Source organism: Cervus canadensis, chromosome 14, assembly GCF_019320065.1.
Source record: "Cervus canadensis isolate Bull #8, Minnesota chromosome 14, ASM1932006v1, whole genome shotgun sequence".
Classification (NCBI taxonomy): domain Eukaryota; kingdom Metazoa; phylum Chordata; class Mammalia; order Artiodactyla; family Cervidae; genus Cervus; species Cervus canadensis.
Window position 1 is genome coordinate 25603970 of NC_057399.1, and position 16723 is coordinate 25620692.

General features: G+C 39.4%; 1 protein-coding gene across 15 annotated transcripts in view; it reads left to right on the forward strand.

Annotated features, from left to right (window-relative positions):
• Positions 1-16723, forward strand: part of TRPM3 (transient receptor potential cation channel subfamily M member 3) — a 936946-nt gene that overhangs the window by 705887 nt on the left and 214336 nt on the right. For 13 of the 15 annotated variants that reach the window (XR_006272993.1, XR_006272994.1, XM_043487226.1 and 10 more), the window contains one exon: positions 13314-13488. Coding sequence is in view for 13 of the 15 variants with exons in the window: in XM_043487226.1 (XP_043343161.1) it covers positions 13314-13488 (175 nt within the window). In the remaining 2 variants the exon portion in view is untranslated. Of the gene's footprint in view, positions 1-13313; positions 13493-16723 lie in introns of those variants that run through there. The other 2 variants (XM_043487236.1, XM_043487237.1) reach the window with 1 other exon arrangement.

Below are 16723 nucleotides of genomic sequence, written 5' to 3' on the forward strand. Positions count from 1 at the left end.
AAAAATGTATTGCTTTTCCCAACTGCTGGTCAGAAATTGGATTAAATATCAGTACTAAATCCCAAATAATCAGTACCCTTCCTGTGTCTCATACATGCTAATGGAAGTCAGTTATCTTAATAACTGTAATAACCTGGGTGGTAAATGAAGGTCACTCCTGGTCTACAGCAACTTAGCTGCTAATACGTATCCATCGTGTCAGAGGCAGAATTAGATTTCCACTTTAGTCATATAGTTCCCTATTCATCTCAGCCAGAGGAAGTAATAGCTTTTATGGACATTCTTCCAGCAAGGGGAAGAGTGTAAACCTTGCATCTTTTTACCCAGTGGCCAGGACATGTTGTCATTCTAGCTAGGTCCGATTCTGAGAAATAAATAAGAATCTGGACTCTTCCAAATTTAATCCAGATGGACAGGCAAAGTGTGAGCACTCACCCAGGTTACTGAGCATGTTCTTTTCTAGGTCTCTAACCACCACTGAGGCCAGTAGTGAAAGCCTGTGAAAGAACGCCAGGGGCCATTTAAATGGCTGTCATTTCTACGTCAGCAGTTTTCATCAATGGCATAGAGATATGACACTCAGTCTCTTTACAACAACCTATTTATTTAGTCACTTCTTTTCAGGTGTGCCAGTCCCAAGGTATGGAGAAGGAACTGGCCCCCCACTCCAGTACTCTTGCCTGGAAAATCCCATGGACGGAGGGGCCTCGTAGGCTATAGTCCATGGGGTCGCTAAGAGTCAGCACGACCGAGCCACTTCATTTTCACTTGTCACTTTCATGCATTGGAGAAGGAAATGGCAACCCACTCCAGTGTTCTTGCCTGGAGGATCCCAGGGACGGGGGAGCCTGGTGGGCTGCCGTCTATGGGGTCGCACAGAGTCGGACACGACTGAAGTGACTTAGCAGCAGCAGCAGTAGTCCCAAGGTATAGACCCTAGGCATTGTACCTTCTAACTTTGTTTCATTTCACAGGCATTTATTTGAACTGCCTTCTAAGTGTGAGGCACTGTAGAATCTAGAATATTATCTCTGTCCCAAAGAGTTTATAATGTAGTGAATAAAACTTTCATTAAAGCAAGGCAGAATTTTTAAAAATACCAAAGGATATGTAGAAAAATAAAAAACTAAACAATGGGACTACAAAGGAATGAATAATTAATATTGCCCCAGGGAGTTAGGAAGGGCCTCGGGAATTAGTAAAATTTGAACTGGACTTGGAAAATTGAGTTGGAGTTTATAAGGGTCCACAATAAGTAGCACCTCCCTTCCTCATCCAAGTTCTAAACACTTTGAGAAATAAAACAAGTAGTTGATGGAACACAGAATATCATTTTTAGTTGAGGGACAAGTTAGCAGACGTGACTTTTAGACTCTTGACCAAGTGGGTTTATTGACTCACCAGCATTATGCAGAATTCCACAGTAAGCCTTCATCCCCCATCCCACTGCACACACCCTCAGGGGCATGACCGGGGGAGTTGGGAGATGTCAGGTTTCCTGCAGGCAGGAAGATGCCAAGAGAAAGAAGAGCGAGGCTGAGTGAGCAAATCCAATTATTCTTCTTCAGTTTACCAAGTGAGTAAAAGAACATAGGAAACCCAAGGATGAGTTTAGGAAAAGTTCCTCCTCATGAAATCTAGAGTAGGGAGAGAAGATCCTCTCTGAAAATTAGGATAGCTAAAGAGAAATTTTAAAATAATCCTAGATGGAGGATAGAGAAGATAGTCTGGACGAGACTAGAATCAGAGTGAACAGAAAGTTCTGGAGAGATGAGGCTGTGAATAAAGATTGGGTCCAGCATATAGGGAGCCTTGTCTGTCATGCAAAATGATTTGGACTTTCATCTGTAAGCATCGGGAACCCACTAAAGATTGTTACAGAGAAGACTACAGATGATAACTAGCAGTTATGTGATGTTTGTTGCAGAGGCAGAGAAATCAGAAAGTAATCTCAGTAGTCCACAGGAAAACTAATGAGCACAGACACTGCACATTTGGCATAATTCCTGATTTCATGAGGGCTTCTCTCGTAGCTCAGTTGGTAAAGAATCCACCTGCAATGCAGGAGACCCCGGTTCAATTCCTGGGTTGGGAAGATCTGTTGGAGAAGGGATAGGCTACCCACTCCAGTATTCTTGGGCTTCCCTGGTGGCTCAGCTGGTAAAGAATCCGCCTGCAATGTGGGAGACCTGGGTTCAATTCCTGGGTTGGAAAGATCTCCTGGAGAAGGGAAAGTCTGCCCACTCTAGTATTTCAGCCTGGTGAATTCCATGGACTGTGTGGTCCATGGGGTCATAAAGAGTCGGACATGACTGAGTGACTTTCACTTCACTTCACTTCCCAGTTTCATGAGAATTTAAATCAGATCTGAGTGCCTTGAAACTCAGATCGGTTGACTGAGGGAAACTTGTTTATATCATAAAAGATTTGAAAATTTCTATGGAAATAATTACATTGTTGTCTAATCTATGAGCAATCAGGATATAGTTGAGGAGATTCAATATCTTGCCTTCCTTCTGTACCCAAAATTTAATGAGCAACTACTGCATGTAGAACACTATATGATACACTGTGGATACAAAGATAAACCAACCTATAGAGAAAAGAGATACCCAAACTTGGAATTTAATGAGAGATATATAAGATACTATGAGAATTTTTTCTTTTATACCAAAATAGTTTGTTGAAAAATTTATAAATAATATCCATTGGCATGGGCCTCTTTAAAAAGTAAATACTATAAGAACACACAATGAGAATAGTTAGTTCTGCCTGGTGGGGGGTGAAAGGGGGGCCTAAGGTAGACTTGTCTTTGAACCTGGGAACTGCAGGATGCATGTAAGTTCTCCAGAAAGAGTAAGTTAAAAAGAATATGCCTCAAAGAGAGAATAAAACTTTTCACATTTAGAGCAGGGAGAAATAATTTCAGTCTCCTTCAAATGATGCAGAGAGATTTTTAAAAATTATTTTGGAAGGGCAAATTAATATGCCATTTTGCCATTACCAGCCATATTTTCCTTTCTCTTAGCATTTCCCTCTCCTACCCAGGTATGCCCTGCACTGTGGGCTAGGTCTGTCCATGTTTTTTCAATTCATAATTCCCCTGGCTGCTCTGCTGCTTACGAATTCTGCCAAGAAGCCAATGGAACTTGTACAAGCTGTGGACTTGGTTCCTGGCACATTTATAGGGGAGTGTGGGCAAAGAATTAAAAAGTAAAATGAGTTAGAACCACTTTGATTACCTTACATTTGAGAAGGCAAGGAATGCCTTTTGATGTGGCTTTTGAACGGAGCAGAAACTAAGAAGGCTATAGCTTTGTTTGAGAGAGTTTTCTTGTAGACTTAGATCAATTACATTAAAACATTCAGCCTGAAAACAATGGCCCCAAAGAAAATAATGCTGGCGCTCTCCTTTTATGAAAGTAATACTTGCCTTATAGCCTTTGGGACTGGCTGTTCCCTTTCTTTTGAAATGATTCACATGGGATGTTGTTTGGATGTCCTAGAAACATACAGACATTAATAGCAGAACATTTCAGTCAGAGCTATCTGGCCATGAGAGGATAACTGTTTTCCATTGACTAAGTCAAAAGCTAAGTTTGTTTATTAGCATTTAATATACTTGGAGTCAACTTATGGGTTCTGTTCCTTGGCATTTACATCTCTGTCCAACCCAGAGAGTTCAAAAGACTTAAGTTGATTGAAGCATTGAGGAGAAGCCCCTTGGTAGAAAGCATTTGGGGAGTGACACGAAAGATCACCTACACCAAAGCAGAGACTTCTGGTGTTTTGGGTACTAGATAAAGGAATTGGGCTTCCTAAGCATATTATTGGTCTGGTCTGCATGAGAGAATATTCAGACTTCAGAAAAGTGTGTTTCAAATTATTTGTCTGAGCATTCTTTATGTTTAAATACATAATGTACATTCATCTTCATGAGTCATTTATACATTTAAAGTAGAAACCTTTTATAAGCCTAATAAATATAAATAAGAATCTTTTTATTTATGTTTGTTTAACTACATAGTTCTCAGTAAGTGCCAGGCTCTGTTCTATGTGCTTTACAAATAACTCAATTTATTACTCTAAACAACCCTATGAATTGTATGCCAACTCTGTGTGTTAGACATGTGTAGAATTCTAAAATATATTTTTGGTTTATCAATTCATATCAAGAAGCATTTCTGCATAGTTCCAGCTACCATGTTAGCAGTTTTGTGTAAACATGTTGTCAAAGTTTATAGTAGTAAGGGGGTCCAATAGAAGAGAGTGACCCATGCTGAGCTGGAAAGTGGGGGTCAACAGGAGGCAGCAGATAAATGAAGGTAGAGGCAGTTGTGGAACTGAGAATCAGAGGTGGAGATCAGGACAGGACAGGCTCAGCCCAGTTCCAGACAGGCATCCTGTGATCTAAAGAAAAGTGTCATCTGAGAGAGTGAGACAGGGCCAGGCTTCTGGAGTGTAGGGCTTGGATGGTGGTGCTGTTGCATGACAAAGTGCTTCCAGAAAACTTCACTGAAATGAAGGCAAAATCCCAGTCTTGGGGCCCACATCGCCAGGGAGGGAGCAAGCAATGCCCCAGCCTAGCTGGCTTGTAGAAGAGAGTGCGCCTCTTCAGGAGTCAAGAGTATTCAGAGTGGTGTGATCACTGTGTCTGCCTTTGGACTTAGAACTCTTGGAAAGCCCTCTAAATCCCTTCTGCTGTTGGAGGGAAGTTCCTTGACAGACCTTGTGAGTGAGAGAAGCAGAGGAGTCAGCATGACTGGTGATCAGGTTTCCCACATGAGCATCAGTTATGCTCAAAATGAAGGCCCCCTGACACCGTGTAGATGGTATGCTTACACCCAAGTTAGACCTGAACATTGCCTCTTAAAACCCTACCTCAAAAAAAAAAAAAAAACAAACACCTCTTCCATCCCCAATTTTTCTTTTACAAAGGGCCCCCAACTACTGTCTCCTGCCAGGGTCCTCACACTGAGAAAAGAGCATCTGAGGACTTTCCGTATAGTTCAGGACAGGCGAAGGCGAAGACTAGATCAAATGTCTAAAAGTGAAGCATCTTGTTGCGTGTGATTTTCTTCTGACTTCTTAATAGTTTGTGCAGTATTTTATATTTCCAAATACTTTTCTAAGCGTGCATTTAGGTGCATAATTATAGTGACAAAAGAGTGTAATAATAATGATACATGACATTGGTTTGAACTGGAATTGGCATTTACCAATTGAGTATATGGTCAGGATTTGTTAAAACAAATGGGTTTATTACCCATTTCCAAGTAAGATCAGGCACATTCCAGTTATAATTCTGTTCTCTTGGATAGATAATGTATTCTATCTCCAAAACATGAAGGCAATATCTAAAACATCTGCTTCCTTTGAAGACTGAAGAGACATTCTAGTTAAAGTGAGGTGCATTTTTTATATCATCCCTAGATATTTTCTTGGGCTTATGCTGCTTCTTAGTAGCTCAAAGATTTCCAATCATGTTTATTTTGGAAAAAAAAACATATTAAAATATTATTTTCTGTAGAGTAATATTCTACAGTTATACCTGAATATTCATGTTCTGGTAAACTTTCTAATTGTAAGAAGCACCTAAACTTAATAACCAAGAATAGTATCGAGTGTTGTCAAACATAGCTGATTACCAGTTTTATTTAATTTTCATAAATCCATCCCAGGATTTCCAGACTACAGAAGAGTTGCATTAAGGATAGCAAGAACCTAATTCTAAAACTATTCAATACTTGTAAAAAGCTGTAGTATTATGCAAACTTCAGTCACTATTTCTCAAGTAGGCAGTAAACTGGTGCCTATTAAAATCAGGTAGATACTAATAGCTTGACTGCTTCTTCTCCCATCACTACAGTAATTGTTGCCACCCACCCCACCCCCCGATCTGTATAAAGTTCTGTTTATAAACTACAAGACCTTAACGGCTTACTGAGTTTATCACCCCTTTATAGTCCAAATACAGGAGACAGTGACCAGTATATCTGTTGATTGAGTCAACCATCAAATCAAAGAGTAGACTATTTAAATGAGATAAAGAGGATGTGTTCAGTGCTTTTTAATAATGTACCAATTTTACTAACATAAATTTAAAATTGTGCAGCATAAACTATATTGACAAACTCTCACTATGTGCATACTTTCAAAGCACATGAATTCTCTTGACAAACTTCTGAATCATTAAGAATCTCATAATCCCAGAACTGGCAAGGCCAGTGAGTTAACTGTGTCCGTGTTACTGCTAACCAGCTTTAGCTGGTAAACAGAAATGTCTCCCCATCACTGACTTGGTCTGAAAGTGACTAAGATCTTCAAGACGTCATTTCTCATGTAAAGTTTCAAGCCTCTTTTCTAAAGGACCTATACTATAATGATCACATGATCTGTGGCTTTGGTCATTGACTTAAAATCAATCTTCTATGCTCCATCCTTATGTAAATAATAAACTGTTTTCCAACAACAAAAAAAATACAATATTCCTTGAGCCCATTAGCATTTTAGGTCATATACAGTAAGGTTGACAATAAACCAAAGGATTAATATAGTTGGATCAAAATTCTAGTTGTCCAAGAATTTCACTACAGTACATCAAATATTTTTACATGTAGCTGAATTAATTATGGATTATAGTCTCGTGTCAATAGAAGAGGGGAAAAAACTTTTGGAATTTTAAGATGTTCTTCTATCCCTTCCACCTCCCTTCTTCACAGTACCCAACCTGGTCTTTGTTTAATGCCAATTTTGACAATATTTGAATTATTGGTAGCCCAGCCTGGGCTTCCCTTGTAGCTCATTCAGTAAAGAATCTGCCTGCAGTGCAGGAGACCCGGGTTTGATCCCTGGGTCGGGAAGATCACCTGGAGTAGGAAATGGACACCCACTCCAGTACTCTTGCCTGGAGAATCCCATGGACAGAGGAGCCTGGAGGGCCACAGTCCATGGGGCCGCAAGAGCCAGACATGACTGAGTGACTAAACCACCACCACCAGGCTGAACTGCATAGCAGGTGTAACAAAATGAGACAGAAGTCTAAAAGGTTATCTTCTGCAAAGAACCATTAATTGGGGCTCAGTTTATAATTTAAAAGCCCTAGATCAGCCTGGAATCCTCTAGATTGCTAAGTCCATTACTCAAGCTCACATTTTTTTTAATAGGCTATAATGCTTCCAGTCCCAAAATTACAAAAACTATAAAGAGTGTGGCAAACATCTTGCCTCTTCCTAATTAAGCAACGTTGTGTTGCTCTAAAGTTAAATTCTAATGGAAATCTCTAAGAAGTTCTTGGTTCTGGTAGAAAATGAAAAATTATTGTTATCAAGTAAGGAATTAACCTACTTTCCCCAAAATCAAAAGAGCAAGTATTGACCAAAAAAAAATCTCTCAGGGACCTAGATAAAATGAGAGCTTTTTGGTAATAATAAAGGTTTTATTTTTTAAAAACTATATATCTAAACTACTTTTTGTGAATGGTCAGTAGTTTCAGATGAGCAAGTACATTTGTGAGGCTCTTCAGAGTGATTTATATTATTTCCTATGTGAGCATAAATTGGTAGTAGTCCTTATGAATCCAGTTGGGTCTTCATTGAATTCCCCACATGCTTTCTTTATTTCACTAATAAAAAATATACCATTCTTGATATTTTAAAAAGCTTTTTTCTTTACTAATGAAGTCATATGCTACAGATTTATAAAATTTATTTTCTCTAGAGACTTTTAAAATATCCCTTATCCAAAATACCATTTAGAAAAGAAAGTGTGAACAGAAGAAATAAAGAAAAACAAGGAAAAGGGAAAGGAATGAAGGATAGGAGGAGAAATAAACTATAGACAGTGGGAAGTTTGGTTAATCAGTATAACTGGGCAGTAATAATGTGATATAGTTTCCCCAGAAATAGTGTTTTGTCTTAAAACCTCTCCTAGAACCTGTCTCAGATGTCTCAGTGAGTTTCATTAGTTAAGTTCAGTTGCTCAGTTGTGTCTGACTCTTTGTGACCGCATGCACTGCAGCACACCAGGCTTCCCTGTCCATCACCAACTCCCGGAGCTTGCTGAAACACTTAGTCCATCGAGTCAATGATACCATCCAACCATCTCATCCTCTGTCATCCCCTTCTTCTCCTACCTTCAATCTTTCTCAGCATCAGGGTCTTTTCTAGTGAGTCAGTTCTTCACATCAGGTGGCCAAAGTATTGGAACTTCAGCTTTAGCATCAGTCCTTCCAATTATTATTCAGGACTAATTTCCTTTAGGATGGACTGGTTTGATCTCCATGCCATCCAAGGAACTCTCAAGAGTCTCCTCCAACACCACAGTTCGAAAGCATCAATTCTTTGGTGTTCCGCTTTCTTTATAGTCCAACTCTCACATCTATACATGACTACTGGAAAAACCATAGCTTTGACTAGACAGACCTTTGTCAGAAAAGTAATGTCTCTGCTTTTTAATATGCTCTCTAGGTTGGTCATAGCTTTTCTTCCAAGGAGCAAGCATCTTTTAATTTCATGGCTGCAATCACCATCTGCAGTGATTTTTGGAGTCCAAGAAAATAAAGTCTGCCCTGTTTCCATTGTTTCCCCATCTATTTGCCATGAAGTGATGGGATTGAATTCCCCTAGTGGCTCAGATGGTAAAGAATCTGCCTATATTGCAGGTGACCCAGGTTCAATGCCTGGGTTGGGAAGATTCCCTGGAGAAGGGAATGGCAACCCATTCCAGTATTCTTGCCTGGAGAATTCCATGGACAGAGGAGCCTAGCGGTCCATGGGGGCACAAAGAGTTGGACACGACTGAGTGACTAGCACTTTGACTTTCAGTGAGCTTCACAAAAGAACACAAACTGATGCTCTTTGCATATATAGTGGTCCTTCGGTATCCTGGGGAGATTGGTTCCAGTCTCACCCCCCAGATACCAAAATTGCAGATGCTCAAGTCCTTTACATAAAATGGTGCAGTACTTGCAGGCAGCCTATGCACATCCTGCAGTACACTTTAAATCATCTCTAAATTACTTATACTTAATACAAATAAATGCTATGAAATTAATTGCCAACACCCAGCAAATTCAAGTTTTGCTTTGTGGATCTTGCTGGAATTTTTTTTTTTTTTTTTTGCAGTTGGTTGAATTCATGGATGTGAAACTCACAGATACAGATAATCAACTGTGTGTCAATGTTCTTAATTTAGGGTGGGGCTTTGTGAGGGTCCATTAGCAAGGTTTTTATGAATAGACTTCAGGAATCCATGAACTTTTGAAATTGCATAGAAGCATTTTTGTGACTGTCCATATGTGCCTTTGTTTTTCTTGGAAAAAGATGATTATCTTTCATTGGATTCACAAAAATATTCAAAGATTCTTGTCTCCAAAAAAAATAGGTTAAGGATCATTACTTTAGATCATTACTAGTTATTTTATATCATTTCTTTTCTCAAAAAAAGGCAATACTTGAGAGTGGGGTGTGTGTGTGTGTGTGTGTGTGTGTGTGTGTGTGTGTGTGTATTGACAAAAAGTTTTAATGTTACCATATATTGGCACATTTAATTTACACATTTAACTTTTAGGCATGGCATGATTCTCTACCACCTGTAACTAAGAAAATAAAAAATGCTTTTATTTTAGGCTTTAAGGGTTTTTATAGTCTGTGGAGCAAATTTTTTTTCACATCTATTGTGTACTTTGGACTTCCCTGATGGCTCAGAGGTTAAAGCGTCTGCTTCCAATGCAGGAGACCAAAGTTCGATCCCTGGGTTGGGAAGACTCCCCTGGAGAAGGAAATGGTAACCCACTCCAGTATTCTTGCCTGAAGAATCCCATGGACAGAGGAGCCTGGTAGGCTACAGTCCACGGAGTCGCAGAGTCAGACACGACTGAGCGACTTCACTCACTCACTCATTGTGTACTTTATTTCTATTACTACATAATCTCCAAATCGTCAGGCGTTATATCCCGGAGGCTATGGACGCCTGCCTTAGAGCCTCCTCTTGCTCAATCTCCACTCCAGTTCCATGAGGCGGTCACATTTATTCCTCCATCATCCAGACGAAGAAATCAGAGTTTAGGAAGATAAAGTCACTTCCTCCAACCCATCTAGCAATAGGCCGTGGAGTTGAGATTTAAATTCAGGTCACCCCGCCGGTTTCAATCACTGTGGCCCTTGGCCTAGCCTTCCAGTGTCACCACACTGAGGGCAGGGTTGAGGGGGCTTGCCTGGGACCTGGCTCCCTGACACAAATTTTTATCTAAAGAAAATGGGAGAGAATTTGGAGTCATTAGATATATTGGATATATTCAATTTATGAAAAAATAAATAATGTTTTGATATTTTGCTCCATCCAATTTTTAGCCCTGAAATAAATAAATAAATATGTATATATATACATATATATATGTATATGTAGATATATATATATATATATATATCTGAATTAATGTAGTTGTTTTCTTCATTTCAGTTGCTTACAGCTTCATTTCAAATACAGGATATCTGACCATCTAAATGCTTCTATATTTCTAGGGTATAACAATTTTATTTATTGATAGATACAACTGATAGCTTATTGCTCACAAATCTGTGCATGAAAATTGATCCTTTGCACCTATGTGTGAGTGTGTGCTTAGTCGCTTCTCTTGTGTTGACTCTTTGTGACCTCATGGACTGTAGCCCACCAGGCTCCTCTGTCCATGGGATTCTCCAGGCAAGAGTACTGGAATGGGTTTCCATGCGCTTCTCCAGGATATCTTCCTGACCCAGGGATTGAACCCAGCTCTCCTGCATTGCAGGTGGATCCTTTACTTTCTAAATCACCAGGAAAGCCCCCTTTGCACCTATGTTTCCTCTCAAAGAGAGGAGAATTTTCCAGACATCTTGCCTATTGTCTGGTAGACTGTAGTTCAGGAACATTCTAGAAGGTCCATTTTATGACTTCTTCCTCCATGAATGGATCATAGTTGGTCTGTGAGGAGCAGTAATGATCCACTGATAGAATCAGTGCTCAAGACTTTAGCCAATTTAGGCTAAACAGAATTTAGCCTCTCTTAGAAGATCCTAGAAGTAGTGTAAATGTTATCATTTGGTATAAAACATCAGGTATGGTGTATTGTCCCTTGACATAAAACAGTATGGGAGTATGTGCTGAAGAAAAGCAAAGGAGAAAACTAAATGGCATGGTACTTTGGAAATAGCTTATAAAATATCTTTAAACATATAAGTTTATGTTTAAACATAAAATGCTTTATAAAATAACTCTTAATGTACCTTGGAAAAGAGTTTCTTTTCCAAGGCACTTTAGAATATAAATCTGTATAGGAGTGGGTATTTTTTATGTCAAAAAATTCTCCTCAAAAAGAAGTATGTTGCATTAACATTTCAAGCTAGCCCTTAATCTTCAACATGCCTTTCAATAAGAACTTAATCATAATCAACAGCAGTGGGGAAAGTGTCTCCTTCACAGACACTAAAACAGAGCTTTAAAATGCCCTTTTGTCTGAGTCCTTAGGGCTCTGGGTCAAAGGAGAACAGCATGACCTTTTACTTCCCTCTTCTTGGATTTGAAAGCGTAATTCTCAAAAACTTCCCATCCACAGAAAACTCTGATGAGACTATGAGTCATCTCTCTCTCCCAATTCCTTCCGGGGAACAAAAAGAAATCTTGGCTTCTTGCCTTAATCAACAATTGTCATTTTCTTACATTTTTTAAATGTAAATTTAAAATAGCATTCTTCTTTGTGTAACCAGCATTTCGGACCATTCTTTGCAGATGAAAATCAAACCATGAAAAACACTGACTTAGAGGAGGTAAGGCCCTAGGAGACTGATGTACTTATACTTTAGAAATAAAACTGGTCACACAAGTCTAATAGAATCTTTTATTAATGGAGCAAGAAATCAAACATCAAACTCATTTCTCATAGGGAAGCAGTTTCTTGATAAAAGATAAAATACCATAGCAGAAGGGGGAGGAGAAAGAACTGAGGTGACTAAGGGGTTTTTTCAGTTCATATTCACAGAAATGGTACAAAAGCTTGGTTCTTTCCTTTTTTAAGGTAACTACTTTATATACCTTACAAAACTATCTCGTTTCTATGGAACTGCCCATTTTCCTAACTATACTGAGAAGATAGAGTGAAAAAATACAATGTGACACCAAATTGAGCAAAAGAAGTTATTCACTCACCAATGATGATAACTTGAGGTGTCACTTGAAAACTAATTTGTTTCTCATGGACTTCCTTGATGGCTCAGATGGTAAAGAATCTGCCTGCAATGAGGGGGACCTAGGTTTGATCCCTGGGTCAGGAAGATCTCCTTGAGAAGGGAATGGCTACCCACTCCAGTCCTCTTGCCTGGAGAATTCCATGGACAGAGAGAGAAGCCTGGCAGGCTACAGTCCATGGGGTTGCAGAGTAGGACATCAGTGAGAGACTAACACTTTCACTTTTATTTCACTTTCTTTTCTCATCATGTCTCTCATGGACATTTGTTTTCAGGACTTCTTTTTATTATTTAGATTGAACATACTTAAGTTCTGATTTAGGGTAATTTTTTACTTGAAAACAGCAGTGTCTATTGACTCGGTGCAAATAGCTGAAATTCCTTAATTCAACTGAATTCAACCAGTGTTTGCCCATTATGTGCCTGGCAACTCACTCTATAGTGAAGGACACAATAATGGCAGATGGCAGATGCCATATCTCCTGGGTAATTTATTATGACCGTTATATGTTAAAAATCCATAATCAAGCTGATCACCTGTGGTCAGAAATAGACCCCTAATTTAGCTAGCAGTTGATTCAACAAGTTAAAATATACCCCCAGCTGATTTTGGTAGCCTTTAATATAAAAACCATTTAGGCATTTTCTTAGCACTGTGATAATTTCAGGGAGGTAGCTTTTTTTTTTTTTTAAACTTTCCATGTTTCATATAGGAAACTGGCCATTGGATCCACATGAGACTTGCTTAAGATCACATTTAGCTTCCAATCTTTTGGCTACTGGCTTCCTCTACTAACCAACTTTCCCACCTTCTCACTCTACGCCTCCCCTGTGAGGTATGGTCATCAACACTTCAACTGACCCTGGGAGTTACAGGGGGAGGGCAAAGTCTAATGGACTCTCTGGTAGGAAAATTCTACTAGAGGGTTTTCTGTAAATCTTCGCTCCGTATGTTATCCCTTCATATGTTGTTTCCTCCCCCATGCTCAGTAATTTTAGTTTGTGCTTTTTGTTTCTCTTTTTGTTTCTTTGGTTTGCTGGCTTTGTGTTCTTTTCTCTTTTTTTCCCTTTTCTTTTCCTTTTTTAATGCAGGAATCGGTCAAGGCGTTCCAGTGGTGGCGCTAATTGTGGAAGGAGGACCCAATGTGATCTCAATTGTCTTGGAATACCTTCGAGACACCCCTCCTGTGCCCGTTGTTGTCTGTGATGGGAGTGGACGGGCATCCGACATCCTGGCATTTGGGCATAAATATTCAGAAGAAGGCGGGTAGGTAATTTGCCAGGCCCTGGATTTAAACTATGAGTGCTAAGCTTGTATTCCAAGCTTGGAAGAGAGTGTGTAAGTTGATTGATGGTTTGGCATGGGAAGGAGACTGGAAAGAGCAGGAGAACATAGTCTAAGTGTCCTGTGAAGTGGGAAATACCACGAAAGCTACACTAGTCCACACCGATGATAAAGAGAACTAGGGGAATGGAGGGGCCACAGGACATGGGCTCCCCCCTCTTCATTTCCTTTTCTCTTTTCCTCCTTCCACTAAGGAATTGGGTTTTTTCCCCAATGACTTTTATTGGAATATAGTTGACTTTTAATATGTTAGTTTAGGTGTACATCCCTTATAGATATATATATATATATGTATGTATTCTTTTTCAGAGTCTCTTCATATGTAGGTTATTACAGAAAATTGAGTAGAGTTCCTTGTGCTATACAGTAGGTCAGTAATTGTCATCTATTCTATATATAGTTAGCATATATGTGTTAATCCCAATCTCCCAATTTATCACTCCCTCCTCCATGTTTTCCCTTTGGTAATCATAAGTTTGATTTCAAGATTTGTGTTTTCCCTTTGGTGATCATACATTTGATTTTGAGATTTGTGAGTTGGTTTCTGTTGTGTAAATAGGTTCATTTGTATCATTTTTATTAGATTCCACATATAAGTGATGTCATATGATTTCCTCTGCCTGACTTACTTTACTTAGTATGATACTCTCTGGGTCCATTCATGTTGCTGCATGTGGCATTATTTCATTCTTTTTAATGACTGCATAATATTCCATTATATATGTATACCACATCTTCTTTATCCATTCCTCTGTCAGTTGACACTTAGGTTGCTTCCATCTCTCAGCTGTTGGAGATAGTACTGCAATGAACATTAGAATGTGTGTGTCCTTTTTGAATTATGGTTCTTTCCAGATATATGCCCAGGACTGGGATTGCTAGATCATATGGTAGCTCTATTTTTAGTTTTTTAAGGAACCTCCATACTTTCTCCATAGTAGCTGCACCAATTTACATTACCATCAACAGTGTAGGAGGGTTCCCTTTTCTCCACACCCTCTCCAGCATTTACTGTTTGTAGATTTTTAATGATGGGCATTCTGACAGGTGTGAGGTGATAACTTATTGCTGTTTCAAAGCTATATTACAAAGCTATAGTTATTAAAACAGTATGTTACTAGCACAAAGAAAGAAATACAGCTCAGTGGAATAAGATGGAAAGTCCAGAGATAAACCCATGCACCTATGGTCTAATCTGTGGCAAAGGAAGCAAGAAGATGCAATGGAGAAAAGACAATTTTTTCAATAAGTGGTGCTGGGAAAACTGGGAAGCCACTTGAAAAAGAATGAAATTAAAACACTCTCTAACACCATACACAAAAATAAACTCAAAGTGGATTAAAGACCTAAATGTAAGGATGGATACTATAATACTCTTAAAGGAAAGCATAGGCAGAACACTCTCTGACTTAAATTGCAATGATATCTTTTTTGATTCACCTCCTAGAGTAATTAAAATAAAAATAAACAAATGAGACCTAATTAAACTTAAAAACTTTTGCACTGCAAAGGAAACCATAAACAACATGAAAACATAACCTACAGAATGGGAGAAAATATTTGCAAACTATGCAACTGACAAGGGATTAATCTCTAAAATATACAAACATCTTGTGCAGCTCAATGTCAAAAAATAAAAAAAATTGTCAAAAGATCTAAATTGACATTTCTCCAAAGAAGACACACAAATGGCCAAAAAGCACAGGAACCTGGTTTTTACACATGAAGCACAACTAACCTGGACCATATAATGCAGGAGAAGGAAATGGCAACCCACTCCAGTGTTCTTGCCTGGAGAATCCCAGGGATGGCGGAGCCTGGTAGGTTACCGTCTATGGGGTCGCACAGAGTTGGACACGACTGTAGCAACTTAGCAGCAGCAGCAGCAACTTGAGAGAAGCTGGGATGTGCAACTTCCAGGCTTGACCTCCAAACACCAGCTTCCCCAAGCTGCTATGTGTGTACAAATACTAAATGTTTACAAAAGCGTTTGGTGCCCTCTCCCTTCATATCCCTCTAGACTGACTTGGAAAGTGGACTGTCTGTAATGGTAACCACTCTGGTCCTGTGTAAACTGATCTTGAATCCTTCACACACTTTCCTTGATCTAGCAGCTCCCTTCCGCATGCTGCTTTCAACAGTCCAAAGCACCAACCCCCGGGAGGACTTCCTTGCATAGCCGTCCCCTGCATCTGAGATCCTCTCCTGCAGATGATTAGAAGTAATTCATCTGAAAGTGTGGATGACTTTAAGAAGGAGAACTCAAGGGAGTTACTGAAGCTTTAAATAAGGAATTTCCTAACCTAATCAGTTCTCCTAACACATGAAAGTAGTGGGAGAAAGAAACCCCAAATGAATTGGGCATCTTCTATTCATCCCTTCCGTAAATATACAGTAAGTGTCTACTGGGTGCCATGCACTAAGATATGGGAAAAAAAAATAACAAGCTATTTCTACCCTCAAAGAGTTCATAGCAAGTCTTATAAATTGACAAGTGTATCATTATAATAATAGTACTGACAGGTGAGTTTGTCTACCCAGGTCACTCCCTCTGGCGCCTCTCCCTCACCCAGCCTGACTTAAAATAGACTCAGCATGGCAGCTCAATGCCAATTCTCCTCTCCCCGTTCCTCCTCTTGTCTTTGCCACCAGCCGAGCACGCCAGGTGAGGCATCAAGCAGCACACTTCCCTTAGTTAGTACATGCACTGACCCTTAGTATGTGTGCCGAGGCATGTGGAAGGAAGAAAATCAGAGGCGCAGAGCTCTCGGCTTAACATTGTGAACACTGACAGTGACTTTAGGCCCTGTTAAAGGTTTTGATATTAAAAGAAAAAAGCACCAAGTTAGAGTTTGCTTTCTGGCAAATTCGATGAAGTTATCATTATCTTCTTTAATAGTAAGTATCAGTCCATTTTATAGTTAACAAAGTAAACAGAGAATATTTGCCTACATGGTCCTGTGTCTGTTACCAATAAAAGTTGAAGATCCTCAGCTATGCTTTGCTGTTCAGTCGCTCCATCCTGCCCAGCTCTTTGTGACTCCTTGGATGGCAGCACGCCAGATTTCCCTATCCTTCACCATCTCCCATCCCAGAGCTTGCTCAAACTCATGTCCAACGATGCCTTGCTTTTATTAAAAACTTAGCCATAGTTCTC